Source organism: Electrona antarctica (assembly GCF_951216825.1).
Source record: "Electrona antarctica genome assembly, chromosome: 12".
NCBI classification, from domain to species: Eukaryota; Metazoa; Chordata; class Actinopteri; order Myctophiformes; family Myctophidae; genus Electrona; species Electrona antarctica.
In genome coordinates, this window is record NC_136793.1 from 42,521,985 (window position 1) to 42,537,943 (window position 15,959).

At 44.0% G+C, this 15,959-nt stretch overlaps 1 protein-coding gene across 2 annotated transcripts in view; it reads right to left on the minus strand.

The window, feature by feature from the left end:
• Positions 1-15,959, minus strand: part of LOC306933386 (transmembrane protein 132C) — a 222,321-nt gene that overhangs the window by 52,412 nt on the left and 153,950 nt on the right. For both annotated transcript variants that reach the window (XM_079515590.1, XM_079515589.1), the window contains exon 4: positions 1,338-1,524. In XM_079515590.1, the coding sequence (XP_079371716.1) occupies positions 1,338-1,524 (187 nt within the window). The remainder of the gene's footprint in view (positions 1-1,337; positions 1,525-15,959) is intronic.

Here is a 15,959-nt window from a genome sequence, read left to right on the forward strand (position 1 = left end):
AAAGCGGGACCCATTACCCCACTTAACTCCTTTGCTGCCGCTAGTGTTAGCATGCTGGTACTGCCCCAGGGGCCGCCCGTCCAGGCCCACTCTACGGAGCTTGTTGTCCTTCCGGGTTAAACAGGAAGGTGGGGGCCTCCGGAAGTGGAACGACACCACACAACACAGCCCACAGCCTTTAGCTAGCAGTACAACCAGCTACATTTTCTCAGCGATGCGATACAAAATCACAAATGATTTATGATCGTCAGGTGCGCGCCGGCTCACCATGGACAGCTCTAACCTTTGGAGATACGGCGCTTTGAAAATCGGGTTATAATGGAGGCTCAACGGAGCTGGATTTAGAAATCGCATCGCTGGTGGTGACGGAGGAGGGCTATACTACTGAAGTGTCCGCAGAGACACAGACCGAGTAGAACAAAATTGTACCATTTTATCATGAGCATTAATGGGGACCAATGCTATGAAGATAGGTTGAAAATGGGTGAAGTTGTCCTTTAGGCAAAAATAGCAGTTCTACAAGCTCACAAGGCGTCACATCACAACAAGTTATTTGTTTATTAAGTGGTGAAAAAAGCCCAATAAAGACTCTTGCCTCCGCCGCCTGAAGAAGTTCTGAGTGAGCCCACGCATCCTCAGAGCGTTCTACAGCAGCACCATAGAAAGTGTCCTGTCAAGCGGAACCACGGCCTGGTTTGTACTGCCGCGGAACGCAGATCACTGCAGAGAGTGGTGCGAACAGCGCAAGCGCATCGTGGGAGGACAGCTTCCCCCCTCCAGGAAATATATGAGAAACGTTGTGTGGCTAAGGCGACAAGTATCATCAGGGACATTTACCACCCCAGCCACAGCCTGTTCAAGCCGCTGCCACACCCACGGCCAGGCAAGCATTACAGCAGGAGCATCGGGAGCAGTACTACCAGACTTCTGAACAGCTTCTACCTGTCCGATTAGACTGCTGAACAAGAGCTAAGTCTGACACAAAGACCGAACTGATTCATGCAGACCTTTTTATTTACATTCGTACATACCTTCAGCATGATCTTTTATTTATTATGCACTCACATTGGTCATGTTATGCACTTTATGCTCCTCTCTTTTCTCTATCTTTCACTGCAATGATGAGCCTGCACAACCACGTTTTTCACCCACCTTACTTGTAATGTGATGTGACAATAAAGATTGATTCTGATTCTGATTCTGACTTGTGTTCAATGACGAAATAAAATCATCCAGCCAGATCCATTCATACCTACCCCCCCCCCCCCCCCCCTTCAGAACTTTACACAGTCCTCCATTTGGAGGGTTGTAAGCTGTGACTGACTGGCACCACTCACCATGGCCAGAGGCACAATGCCCCCCAGGTCCTCTTGCCCCAGTCGGATCTCCGTCTCAGCCTCTTGCGTTGTGGCACGGCTTCCCGGGTACTCCACCTGCCAGGCCATCCAGCGGCTGCCCAGTAGCTCTGGGTAGCTCTCCAGCTTCAGGTCGACTTGCAGCACCCTCTGGTAGCCCACCTCAGACCTGTCAGTGAAAGAGAGACATTGAGACAGAGTGAGGGAGTGTGCAAGAGCATGAGTGATGGAGTTGGACAATACATATTATGAGATCATTTTGCCCAATTCACACCAACAGTGTGTACAAAACATTTTAAACACCCACGTCACCTTTGTGTGTACGCCTAGTCCACGCCTAGTTCAGAAAACATTGAGCTTCTGGTTGTCTCTGCAGTGAAAAAGTTGAACTTTTTTTCAATGTTCCCGCAACACTTTTTGCTGGCTCTGCCTCTGCCTAACTCCTCGCTGTACCTCACCACTTTCTCTGAAGGAGAAAAAGGAATACCACTGTTGTGAAATGGGTGTCAGTCTTTCACGGCAAATAGTAAAGACTGATGACAGGGACCAACTGTAGTTTGTGAAAATGCCCTTCTGTGTTTGACCCTCTCACCTCTGTGGTTCATGGAATAATACCACCCTCTTTTACTGTTCATATTCTCCTTTGACTTTGCCACAGGTGATGAGCACTGTAAATACAGTCTATAAGCTGCCCGTCGCTTCGTGAAGCAGTTCAAAGGAATGATTCGGCAGGCGTCAACCCTTCTAAAGCCATGAAGGCTATATAGGTTTGTCACCGCTGCCCTTGTTTGCAGTTGCAGAGTGTAAATATATGGCATGCTGCAGCAGGATCTATGGCAAGGCTGAATTAAGTCCGACAAATGGAAAGCGTCGATAATAAAATTTCCCCATGGCACCATAAGTCTTCGGTGCTCAGGGGTTTAAATATAGCCGGGAGGCAGGAAAGGTCAGTTTTACATGGGAGCAGGAGGCGATGGGAAATGGCACAAGATCTGCTAAGCTTGATTTATACTTTTAGCGCGCCGGTGTTGCATGCAGAACATTGTCGATTTAAAAGCCCACAATGTGTCATGAATGTTGTTCAGTTGTGATCTTGTAGATCTGCTGTTTTGCAGTATAAATTAAGCATTAGCCATGTCTTGCATGTCAAATGGCAGCTTGTCAAATTGCCTTTCATGAATTATCAGGGGAAGAAAATCTAGTCTTTGTTTAGTAACAAGAATACGATACTGTATGTGGTACGTCTTGGAAAGACATCTGAGTAAACATGTAACATGCTCAATAATGGATTTTATTCTCCCGTCTGGTATTCATTTAAATACCATATCATTAACCCCCTCCAGCCCCTCCTTCACACTCTCATAATATGTGTTTTCATTCCGAAAGAATGAATTATTTGTTATGCATTGGAGCACAACTGCACAACAGCCCAATTTTCTTTTTTGCCCAGAACAGAGGTATGCATAAATAATTAAAATAACAGATTTCATAATCATAACCATACCATGAGCCATATCACAGCACAGACTTGCATAACATGTACAAATGCTGTGAATGAACAGATGCCTGTTTGTGTTTGAAGACAAATAAAGCGAGTGGGTTCATCAAGCAAACAATGATGACAGATGATGCCCAGAATGACCAGAAATAAAGAGTCCAGAGTCATAGAGCCTATGGTATAGCCATTATCTTAAATGGCCGACATACCATGCCAACACAACACATACAGGCATTCCCCTGTATACACAGTAAAACCCTGAATTTAATTCCCGTTTGTTTTTCTGCCAGTAAATCGCTGGAAAATATGTTTTTCAAATTGTTATTTGCATCATGACTCATCAAAAAAACTTTTAAAAATCCTTCTAAATCCTGAAAAAATCCTTCTAAATTTTCAGGATTTTTCAAAAATAGCAGACCTACAAAGCTCGTAGCGCGCCACTTGGTGGCGCGCTATGAGCTTGTAGATCTGCTATTTTTCAATAGCTAAATTATAACATAATGTTTAAAACACCAAAAGGGGTTCCCGCCCAAAATGGGTTAACTGTCCTTTTGCGCAGATCACGCAAACCTCAGCAAAAAGAAAAGGACAATATCGATGGCCTCCAACTGTATCTACTCATGACATGAGTCACTCATGAGTAGGCTACATTCACACAGAGCATGTCACAATTCAACAACAAAATGTATTCGGTGTAAACAAGGATGATTTTTCACTGTGAATAAAAGCTTCACACCTGTGTGAATGAGGCAGCATAGAAAGCGAAATATTCGCCAACGCATTTGTGTCACAAAAACCTGTTACATTTTTTTTATGTCACATTTTTTGGAAAGTTGGGTGTGAAATAGGCTACAGTACAAGCTTTTTTTCTTTCTCTCTTTTTTTTTTTGCATTTCCGCCTTAGAGTTCTCCCTGTGTCCCCTATAGGGTAGGTACCCTCACAAAAAAACCTGCAGTAATCCTGGTCTCTATACTGCCTGGTCAGCTGGGGTGCCTGATGGAGGGGAAAGGAACTGGTTGGAATAATGTGTTCCTTCCACGCGCTGCGTCCAACTGGGGAAACCAACCCTATCAGGTGATAAGAAGCGACCTGCTCACGTTTCATGCATTGAAGGAAGCATGAGCTCTCCCCAGGTTGGCAGCGGGAGAGAGTGCCCAGGATTACAGTTTAGGCAATTGGCATAAAATAAACATCACACCCGTGTGAAGTGAAGGGCGCTTTGTGTTGCCACAAATTTACGTCATATTTGGCGGACATTTGACCTAATTTCTCCTTTCATCGTCAATGGCAAATATAGAGATGTGTGGGGACAAAGGCTGTATATAGGAGCGGAGGGGCTAGTGCCCCTCAAAAATAGAAAAATCTGACTTTTGCTGTGCCTAACACCAACACAACTTGCAGGAGATACACAGTACTGGCACAAATACAGGCATGCACAAACAATATACGGGTTATTATGTCATGTGCACATCTGTCAAATAAGGGAATCAAACATAAATACACCCCCAACTAGGGTTGTCCTGATCCGATCACGTGAATCGGGCCGATCACGTCCTTTTCAAATGATCGGAATCGGGAGCAAAAAAACATGATCGGGACATCCCTATAGTATCAATATTATATCCATATCATGATATTAGACTTGATATTGTCTGTGATTTGGGATATTGTACTATTGTGATATGGCATAAGTGTTCTATAAAAAATATTTTAAAAAAACTGATTGAGACATTACCAAACCTTTTCAAAGGCAGACTATTATTATTACATGTTTTGATTTAATGAGGTAAATTAGGGTCATATTAGGCTTTATCCAAGTTTCAGATTTTAATAGCAACTTTTTTCACACTTCCTACAGGAATAATGAAGTGAAATGTGTGGAATATACTCCATGATGGTTTTGATGGCTAGAACCATCAAAACAGTGAAGAATGTGGCATAAATTACTAACATGATAGTGAAGTGTTATGGTTCAATGTGGAATAAAGAACAAACATGATACTGAAGTGATGTACTGTATGTAGAATTGAACATCACTTTGACTTCCAGACATTGTGAAAAATTGTCATATCTATAACGGAAATATGTTTTCCCCCCCACCAGCTACGAACATGAAATATCTTGAGGAAATGGAAATACTGCATCAAGGACAAGAGTGAAATAATACAATGAAATGCGAGGACTTCTTTTCACCCTCTGACTTCGACTGACAACACCTTGAAATTTAGATAAATGGAAAGTATGGTGTGTGTGTCTGTGTGTCTGTGTGTCTGTGTGTCTGTGCGTGCCTGTGCGTGCGTGCGTGCGTGCGTGCGTGCGTGCGTGCGTGCGTGCGTGCGTGCGTGCGTGCGCTTTGAGTACATGCAGTGGTGAGATTCGAGCACGAATCACTAGCATTTGCTAGTGGGGGGAAAAATAAAAGAACTGCATGCAATGATATACTGTCAGGCAAGAGCATCAAAAATACATGATAGAATCATAGAGAACAGATCAGTGAAAGATTTTGTATTCATCTTTTTTGCATTTTTGTGATCTACAGCTAAAGCAAGATTTTTATATTTTACACGGTATTGATTTGGGATGAAATGTAAATATTGTATTACTTATTTATTTAATCAAAATGTTATGGTTACAGAACATTGCAGTAAGCTAATCAACCCAATTACATTTCAGGGGGTTTAACCAGTCCCCACCATCCATATTGTGGGGGAAACTTTGGCAGAAAATAACAGATCTACAAGGTCACAATGCATCACATTGTGACCTTGTAGAAGATATTTAGTGTTGAGCGAAAACAGAACAGATACTGTACTAGTATAGAGCCCTGAGGGACTCCACTCAACAATGCATGGGGTTTAAATGGTGTCTGGTCAAATAAAGAATACTTTTTGATGCTTTTCACTGTGTTTCAAGCGTGCACAGCCCATCAGCAAGCGCCATCGTGTTGCTGATTATGGTAATTGACCCGCGGGCTGACCTGTCAAACGATGTAACGAACCAACCAACCAACCAAACAGGACCAGGACTCTGTCAGGGTGAATGTGAGATATTCAGACACCATCAGCCGTGTCCATGTCCTCCCCACTGCTCTGCCTTCATGCTCCGGCTAACGGCAAGCTCCACTGTGGCCATCAAGCATGTTGAATGTGCGTTGCATCAGCAATTGCTGTTGGCCTGGGAGTGTTGCCTTCACGGAAAGGTGCTCCAGTGCTGCCTACGTTTGCATCGCCGTTGCACTGCATCCGATGGTTGCGTCCAATCTAAGATATCGGCAAGGTTTGCTATTTGTAATGGCAAGAACATACATCCACTCACATCTAGTGAGTGAGAATAACTAAGCTGATTCCTTTTGGGAACGATGGCCGATGGGACGCATGTAATACCTGTTGTCGGAGCATTTTGTGCTGTACCATTATAATAGTACTTGGAGGTCACTCTATGACGTCATGGATCTCCATATACATGGTCATAAAAGGGACACAGACAGACAGACAAATACAGAGAATTTGGATTTTCAGTTCTGGACAACCGCTGGTATATAACCAAACTGACAGTCGGGACAATACACCCTCGGGTCCTCGGTGTTACACAGCACACGTCAAGTTTGTAGTCGACTGGTGGAAATGGTGCTTGAGTCTCACACACACACACACACACACACACACACACACACACACACACACACACACACACACACACACACACACACACACACACACACACACACACACACACACACACACACACACACACACACACACACACACACACACACACACACACACACACACACACACACACACACACACACACAAAGACAGATTAGACCAAAACTGAAAATAGCAGATCTAGTGATAGTAAAGAGACTTTGATTAATACTACTTTCCCCACTTTTATTTTGTACACTCTAAGGGCTCTAGCATATGCCATGCCTTAGCCCTGAAACATGACTGCCATGATAATCATCATGACAGTCATGACGCAACTGCAGCCTGTTTTACGTGATCGCTACATTTACAATCCAAACGTGTATATAAACATTCCGTTTTCAAATATAAAGTACTCACAATTTGTCCCACGGGTGTTAGAGATTTGCTGGTACAGCGATTAGCATTGCTGCATCCCGCGTTGTTTAATAAAAAGCATTTTTATCCGAGCTGTTTTTTTGCCATTGGCTTTCAACTACGCGCCCCTATCGGTCGGGAGGAGTGTGGCAGTCTGAAACACTGGGTGTGTTCGATATATGCACGCTGACAGCACTGCCAATACAGACTAATAGGCGAGTGCGCTCCCGGTGTGCAACTTTGTATTTCCCAAACGAACCCCGTTTGAGAATAAGTAGCCGGGGAGCTCGGATAAACATGCTTTTTATTAAACAACGCGGGATGCAGCAATGCTAATCGCTGTACCAGCAAATCTCTAACACCCGTGGGACAAATTGTGAGTACTTTATATTTGAAAACGGAATGTTTATATACACGTTTGGATTGTAAATGTAGCGATCGCGTAAAACAGGCTGCAGTTGCGTCATGACTGTCATGATGATTATCATGGCAGTCATGTTTCAGGGCTAGCCATGCCTTACCCACCAGCATTAACCACAATCCGTGAATTACGCATTTAGGAGCTTATCCGTGAACAGTATCTTGCGGCCCCGCAACCCACTATACATTTTGCCGACTCCTATATTTGCGGGTGGAGGTGTGTCTGTAGGCGTGTTGATGCACTTTCCCTATCATTTCTATCTTGCCCACACAGGTTTAGGACAACAGAAAGCGCCTCCTCAAACCACCCGCAATGCGAATTCCGTTTGATAGAAGAAGGCTCTCCTGAGTTGGAGCTGCATCGACGCACAATGTTGCAGAACATTCACAGCTCAGAGGTCTCGTTCTGTCTTAATTCTCCACAAATCTGTGTAATTGTAATTTAAATATAATCAACAGTGACCATTGTGTTTATATAATTGTCTATTCAAGTTGATTTGTGCCCTTCATTGTGCGCGATTCCATTTGCTCATTCCGTTTCATCAATCGATTGAGCAAAAAATATTTAATACACGTAGATGATACTTTGGTGGTAAGGAAGCAACAAACGTGTCATTTCCGATGTCATTTCGCCTCAGTTCGGTGCAAGTCTGTGGGGAGAGCACAAAGTTCCTGCTTTATTGCGGATGAGACTGTGTTGGTCGCAGAGTGGATGATAGATAAAGGAGCTACTGGACACACGAAACAACTCTCTGTATCAAATATACATTTATTTCAAGGCAGAAACGTGCGGCTCTTCCATGGGCCATAGTGTAAGGCAACATTGCACTGGGGATAATGGCGAATGAATTGAGCGCCTCTGACACAGTGATAGTGCCTCTGGCACAAGATAGGGCCCTAAGTGGTAAATTAACTTTGAAGATTTTACTATGTAATTGAATTGCGGTGCTACAAGGCTGTATTACTGCCCTCTGTACTTTCTATTTGACAGTTCTATTTGACAGTTATTTATATTTTTATTTCCAATACTGTCCAATACTGTTCACACAGTATATTCCATCAGCTAAATAAAAACTTGATTACCTACAGTACCTAAACGAGGGGTGAGTATGAATTGGTGACGAACCTCTAGTGGTTTTAGAAGACAACTGTAATTTGCTCCTTTTCTACTTGCCAGCTGTGAATTTGTTTTGTGCTCTGTATGTAAATAGAACCAGCATGTGTCATAAAAATTATGTTTATTAAAACCACTAGCAGCACTCTATGTGGACAAATTAAGCTACAGCTACTTATGCATAATCAATGAATATTGCGCCTCTCCCGATGCTCTCCATTAAAACAAGCACTCCGAATGTACCCAATGGAGCAAGTACAGGTAGAACATCAAATTGACGCAAATTGACTTATATTGTGATGCAACGCAATGTTCTCGGTGGAGCTGGCACATAAGTAATGTTATTCACATGACACACGACAGTGACAACAGCATGGGTTCTAATTCAACTCGCTACAAAGGACCATTGTGGATGTACTCCATGCAGCCTACCTGTAGTTCACCTACTAATTATCTGTAACAGGCTGTGTTGCAATCAGGTCTGATGCCAGAACAACCAGGCTCAGCAGCAGATGAAAAGGAAAGAAAGAAAGCAAGAGAAGAGATGGCTGAATCTCTGACTTCAGTACTGAGACTTGGAGGAGGAGGCCTGACAAGGTGCTGTCTAAAACCTCTGACCTCTGAAGTACAGTAAAGCAGTTGACTCAGAGAATGGTTTGGAGACATTGTCCTTCTGTGCATCCTTCACTTCACAAATGAAGTCAGTCGATCAGGCACCAACAAATAGAAACCATTACTGTATGTGTAAAGGGCCTCACGCTATTTAATCATTCACATAGGTTACTCCTGTGGCCTTTGACAGTCTTTCAAACAAAGTCGCTCGCACGCACGCGCACGCGCGACACACACACACACACACACACACACACACACACACACACACACACACACACACACACACACACACACACACACACACACACACACACACACACACACACACACACACACACACACACACACATTCCAGAAACTATGCTGGCATGGTCTGCCACCTTTCAGATATAGATGTGTACATCTCATCCTACATGCCATTACTTTTCAGTTTCATGTACAATTGAGTCAAGTAGTGTAGCCATAATGTCAATGACATTACAGAGCTTACTTCCTTTCGCGAAGGTCTCACAAAGTGAGTGTGTGTGTTCCCACGAAAATCCAACATTATATTTCAAATTGCCACCTTTTCCTGGTGATACAAACATACTTTGTGAATTACAAAGACATTTAAATGACAGAAATCTGAGAGAAAGATGGAGAGTAGAAGAGGAGAAAAACGAGCACTCTCAGTTTGAATATGCAGTTTACCGGGTGCACGGCTCACGAAGTAAGAAAGAAATAGCCAGCACGCCAAAGTCCTTCCGGTAATTTTAATTCATCATGCACGGACAAACAGGAAAACAACAAAGACGCGTTTCGGCATCAAGCCTTCCTCAGCGTGTATCAGAAAGATGGAGAGAGCTAGACAATGCATGTGTTTGAGAGTGCAGCATGAGCCAAGACAATGTACTGTACAACTGGTGATCACTTCCTGGCAGAGATTTACCTTGATTTGGTGGATTACAATCTGGTTCTTGAGTCATTCACCAACTCCTAACAAAAACACGTCAGTCAGTCAGTCAATCACTTTCCCCCAGAATATCCTCCCATTAAGCTCTTCAACATCTTCTTACATGTGAATTACACTTACACCAGATCTACAAGCTATGTATGAATCATCCTTTACAATTTCTTCAAAATGTAGTTTGTTGCATGCTTTTCAGGCAGGAGAAGCCTAATTTCACCGGTCGGCTGCTCCCTTTGGGAATAACGCAGTCTAAAGAATCAGCCACCTTACCCCAGGTGGTTCAGCTCCCGCTAAGAATAGCCTTCCTCGATAGGAGCAGGTTAGCGCTATTGAATTTAGGCCTTGAGGAGGTTATAGAAAGATAGATTCAAATGTCAGGGAGAATAAACAGATAGGGGGCGGGAGGCGTGGGGGGTTGGGTTAGGTAATAGAGTCAGTGGTGGCAGTTCAGTTCTAGCAGATGTCTCTGGAGGGAGGTCTGTAATTGAAACCGGCTCTATTGTCCCATTATCAGAGCCATTGTGTCAGTGTGACACTCTCGTTTAATCTCCCTTCCACTGATGTGATAGGGCCTCAGTGTCCACTCCACACCCACACTGGGGCTCAGAAAATGAGAAAGAATGAGACAAAAATAATGATATAGAAAGAGAGGGGGAAAGAGAGGAACGAGAGAAATGGAGTTGAGAGAAAGATAAAAGGGAAAGTGTGAGAGAGATGACGCAGTGTGTGTGTGTGTGTGTGTGTGTGTGTGTGTGTGTGTGTGTGTGTGTGTGTGTGTGTGTGTGTGTGTGTGTGTGTGTGTGTGTGTGGACATTGCCAGGCCAATATCTTTACATCTGTATCTTATAGATCCAGTCCAGCATTGTATCTCCTCTGTTCCACTGACATCAGAGTCACGTCATACGTCTGGCAACATATTCCTCGACCTAGAATGTGCGTGCAAAATTTCACGGAAATCGCACACTGTGTTCATGATTTGAGGCATTTTGTTAAAAACGGACCAATCCTGCAAACTTTGGAAAATAGGACCGTTCCGTGTTGATCACATGACTATAGAGATACTGGGTACCGATTTGCGTGATGTGTGGAGGAAATCTGTACGAGTAATATAAAAAATAATGTGTTTAGCAAAATTCGGCCTCATGGTGGTGCTAACAGGCCGGAAATTTGGGGGCAGAGGTTCGGAATTGGCATCCAGGGAGAGTGTATATGCGCAGTTTGGCATCAACCAGGCCAACGGTGCCGGAGATTAGCTGTACACAGACGGATGGACAGGGTGCAAAACATACAGTACATCCCCATGCCTTCGGCCTGGTGGAGGCAAGAGATGGAGAGAGATGTGTTGCAAGGGAGTTGGAGAAGATGAATAAGTTGCTAAATGCAGCCTGGTGGAACAGTTAAGTTGAGACCACAACACTCTGAGAGCAGCCTCACGCAAACTCCAACACGACTTCTATTTGCAAGGGGGAAAAATAATCAAATTTGAGGCTCCAGTGGTGCTTGAAGCACCCTGAAACTGTGCTGTTCCCATACTCCTCCACCTGGAACAGAACTATAGCAGGCAGGCAGGCAGGCACCACACCCACAAGACACGCACACAGTACATGTATGCAGACACACACAAACTTAGGCATACAAATACTCAAAACAGTACACAATACATGCAGGCACACAAGTACACCTACACAAAAATGTCTGCAGCTGTTTTTTATTAATTGTGTGAATTGAAATTGTATTTTAAATTGTATTGTATCTCTTCGACACTGTAAATGAGGGCAACCTCAATGTCCTTTCGAGAATAAATAAAAGGTCTGAATGAATGAGAACTAGAAAAAGTGCCCTTCTGGGCACAGGTCTCCACCAGGAGGATAGGATTGTGTGTGATGTTTGGCAAAATGTTTAGGAGTAATATAAACGTGTGTGTGTGTGTGTGTGTGTGTGTGTGTGTGTGTGTGTGTGTGTGTGTGTGTGTGTGTGTGTGTGTGTGTGTGTGTGTGTGTGTGACGCGACTTGGCCTGTTGTAGCGCCACCATGAGGCTGATTTGAAAACTGTCAAGTGGCATTTCTTCCTCAGCTTAGTAGTGGGAATAGGCATGCACAGTTTCACCGCAATCGGACGCTGCGTTGCGGAGTTGTGGCGATTTGTACAAACGGGCTACTCCTGAAAACTTTAGAAGCCAATCGTAGCCAATCAGGATGGATAATTATGCGAAATCAAACAAATCACATGATCACATGACTATGGAGAACATGTGTACCGATTTGCGTGAAATTTGGATAAAATCTGAAGGAGTAATATTAGAAAATGTGTTTTACATATGTCGGCCTCCTGGTGGCGCTATAAAGAGCAGATGTGAAAAATTCCAGGCAAAGGTTTTTACTTGGCCTCTAGGGAGTGTGCATACATGGTTTTACACAGATCAGTGCAGTTATAGGTAAAAACACAAATCGGCCAGTTATAGCGCCACCATGAGGCTGAGTTGAAAATATTCAAGTGGCATTTCTTCCTCGACCTAGTGGGAATGTGCGTGCAAAATTTCACGGAAATCACACCATGTGTTCATGATTTGCAGCATTTTGTTTGAAACGGAGCACTCCTTCGAACTTTGGAAGCCAATCTTAGCCAATCAGGATGGAGTCTGAAAAATCTGAAAGACCCGTTTCGTTGAATGGCTCTAGAGAGACTGTGTACCAATTTGCGTAATGTTTGGACAAAATCTGTAGGTGTACTGTCAAAACATTTGTTTTGCACAAAGCGGCCTCCTGGTGGCGCTATAACAGGCCAATGTGAAAACTTTGGGGCAGAGGTTCAGCTCTGGCATTCAGGGAGTGTGTGTGCAGAGTATGGCTGCGATCAAGCCAACGGTGCCAGAGATTAGCTGTTCACAGACGGACGGACGGACACACGGACACACGGACACACGGACACACGGACGGACGGACGGAGTGCAAAACATACTCTCTCCCCATGCCTTCGGCCTGGTGGAGACAATTACCAAGTGCATAGGCACACTATATGAGAGCAGGCACATAAATGTAGATGCCGCAGTAAATTTGACCAGTCAGTCAGTCTGCAAACTGACTGGTGGGCTAGTCCAGGGGTTCTCAACGTTTTTGGCCGGGGACCCCCGGAAATGCTTTGGCAATGTCTCGGGACCCCCGCCCCGCCCCCTCCCGACCCCCAATATAAATTGACTGCTACAATAACCTTAAACCATTTTGGGCGGGAACCCCTTTTGGTGTTTTAAGCATTGTTATAATTTAGCTATTTAAAAATAGCAGATCTACAAGCTCATAGCGCGCCACCGAGTGGCGCGCTACGAGCTTGTAGGTCTGCTATTTTTGAAAAATCGTGAAAATAAAATGTTATTTTTTTATTTTTTTTTGGAAAATAATTTGGGGACCCCCTAAAATAATTTGGCGACCCCCCGAGGGGTCGCGACCCATGGGTTGAGAACCCCTGGGCTAGTCAATTTGAGAAACAAATGACACTGATAGGAGGAGTGCTTGTTTTGTTCAACAAGGCAGGTTGCCTTGTTGAAACAAAATGAGCCTTCAGCCTCGTGAGGTGGCCCTGAGAAAGCATGATATTGTGAGCGACTGACCATGGCGAACAGCCAATTGGCCTCGTGCGTTGATTGCCATGCCGTCCGAGTTGGCAAGCCGTGGTGGACGTAATCGTTTAGTACCCGTTCCGAAATAATTGGAAAATGTATCCAAGCATGATTGGTCGAAACAAAACAAGAGCTCCTCCTCCCATCAGTTAGTCAAATTGACAAACCCACCAGTCAGTATGAAAACTCGCTTGATTTCTCAGATTGACAGTAACATATAGGCCTGAATTGGAAGGGAGAGATATAGACTGAGAGAGGGGGGGGGACAGTAGCGATGCAGTTATTCAAGATTTTTTTATTGTTACATCTCATAAACTGTAGTAGAAGTACACACATTATTTGATTTTGGGTCCTTGTAAACAACAACAGTGGGTGCTTGAACATCTGTCAGGATCTGTGGCTATAGCAATGGCCGTGTTTTTGACGCACTACAGTATGTGAGATTAATGTAATTGAATATTGCATTTCCTTGTTTGGATGAAATTATTTTGATAAGTGTTCATTATAGGCATCTTCAACCCAGTGCCACTAGTATCTACTAAGTTTTCCACATCTCGTCCGATTTTTGCATGACCGAAAAAAACTTTTTTCAAAGCCTTCAGATGAAAACTGCTTGCATGTGGAAGAGTGTTTCCATCTATCCCATTTTTATACAAAGAGGTAACCAGAGTGCTTTCATATCCACATGTCCAAGAAAGACATTTCATTGTGGTGAAATTCCCACTTTGTTCAGTTATTCAAAACATTTCAATGGTTCCTCCTCACTTCCTACAAATAAACAGAGAATATCATCCACACAACTTTGTGTGTGATTTAAAGATCATTCATGCCATCATTATGGCATTGGGTTACAGATAAGATTCTTCAAACAATCCCGTATATACATAAACAAGCACGCTTGGTGCATTCCGTTTTGCTGTAGTCTAAAGATCAACCCTAAATATTAATAGGCTACTCTCACAACTTCCAGTGGCAAATGGCTACAGGAAAAGCTGAACGTAGTTAAGTCCACTAATGGATTTATTTTCTTTTTTTGTTTGTTATGTAGGCTATACAAACACCTCTGCCTAATGCTTTGAAAGACAAAGAGAGCTCAAAACAACACTTCACATACGTACATAGCTATACGGCAGTTCAGATAAATACGGTAGATAGATAGATCTTATTAAAGCATCTAAATATACCGCCATCAAATCAAAATGAGACCCCCAGTGCCCTGTGTCTTTTTCTTTCTGCACTGCTCTTCTCAAGTAGCTGCATTTTGGTTAGCTGTGTGAAGATGATAATACATCAAAGGGATTGAATCAATTCCAGTTGCAAACGCCTTTTAGTCCGAGGACAACTGGCAGAGGAGGAAACAGAAGAAGTCTTGGCTGCAGAAGTAATAGCCGGCGAAACCCATGTGAAATTTCACTAAGCTGTGAGGGAATTTCATTTCACAGGCCGAGGGGGGCCCGTCAGAAGTGTATTAGCCTGGGCCACTCTTGACATGTAAGCGCCCCAGAGGTGAGAGCCTCTTGTTAGCCCTGCATGGTGAGATGGGAGACCCCAATGGTGAGAGCATGAAACCTCATCTACGGGCTAGCATGAAACACCAGCATCTGTTCTTTGAGTTGGAATGGATTAGTATGGATCAACTGTACTTAAGTCAAAACAAACCATCAAAACGCTCCATACCTGAAGTCAGCATTATACTATTATTGCGACTGCAAGTCGCATTTACTATGAAAACGGGCATTTCCCGTTAGTCCTTCACGCCCCCATATATGGTCATGGTCGTGACACCACGTGACATCACATGACATCATATGGGATCTCCATATATGGACATGTAGTCGCGATGTAGATGACATCGCCAGGGGCCCTCCCCCATTTATACTATAAAAATCACACCCGTGCAAAGTGAGTGTTGCAACTCCGTGTGGAGGTCCCCCGGGGTCCCCGGAACATCCAGACCACCAGGAATGCACCCAGGGGGCCGGCCCGGTTCCGGCGAGCCGCCCCGCGTCCGAAACGGTTGAGAAATGACAGTTACCGTGTGGGGGTCCCTAGGGGGTCCCTCTACTGTATTGTACTGTACTGTCACACCCAAAATCATTATATATACAGTTAATATGTGTGCGTGTGTGTGCGTTAGACTGTGCAACAGTGACACTTGGTGGTGAAAACCAACCAAATGCTGTTTTCGTGCTCGGACACAGCCAGCCAGGGACCCAGGGACACACATAGCTCCGCAATGGAGTGGTTGCACCTCCAAAAATAAAGCAGCAGACAGAGTTGGGTCACAGTTTTCAAATGAGTCCACCTAATGGTGCGTTCACAGTGCACA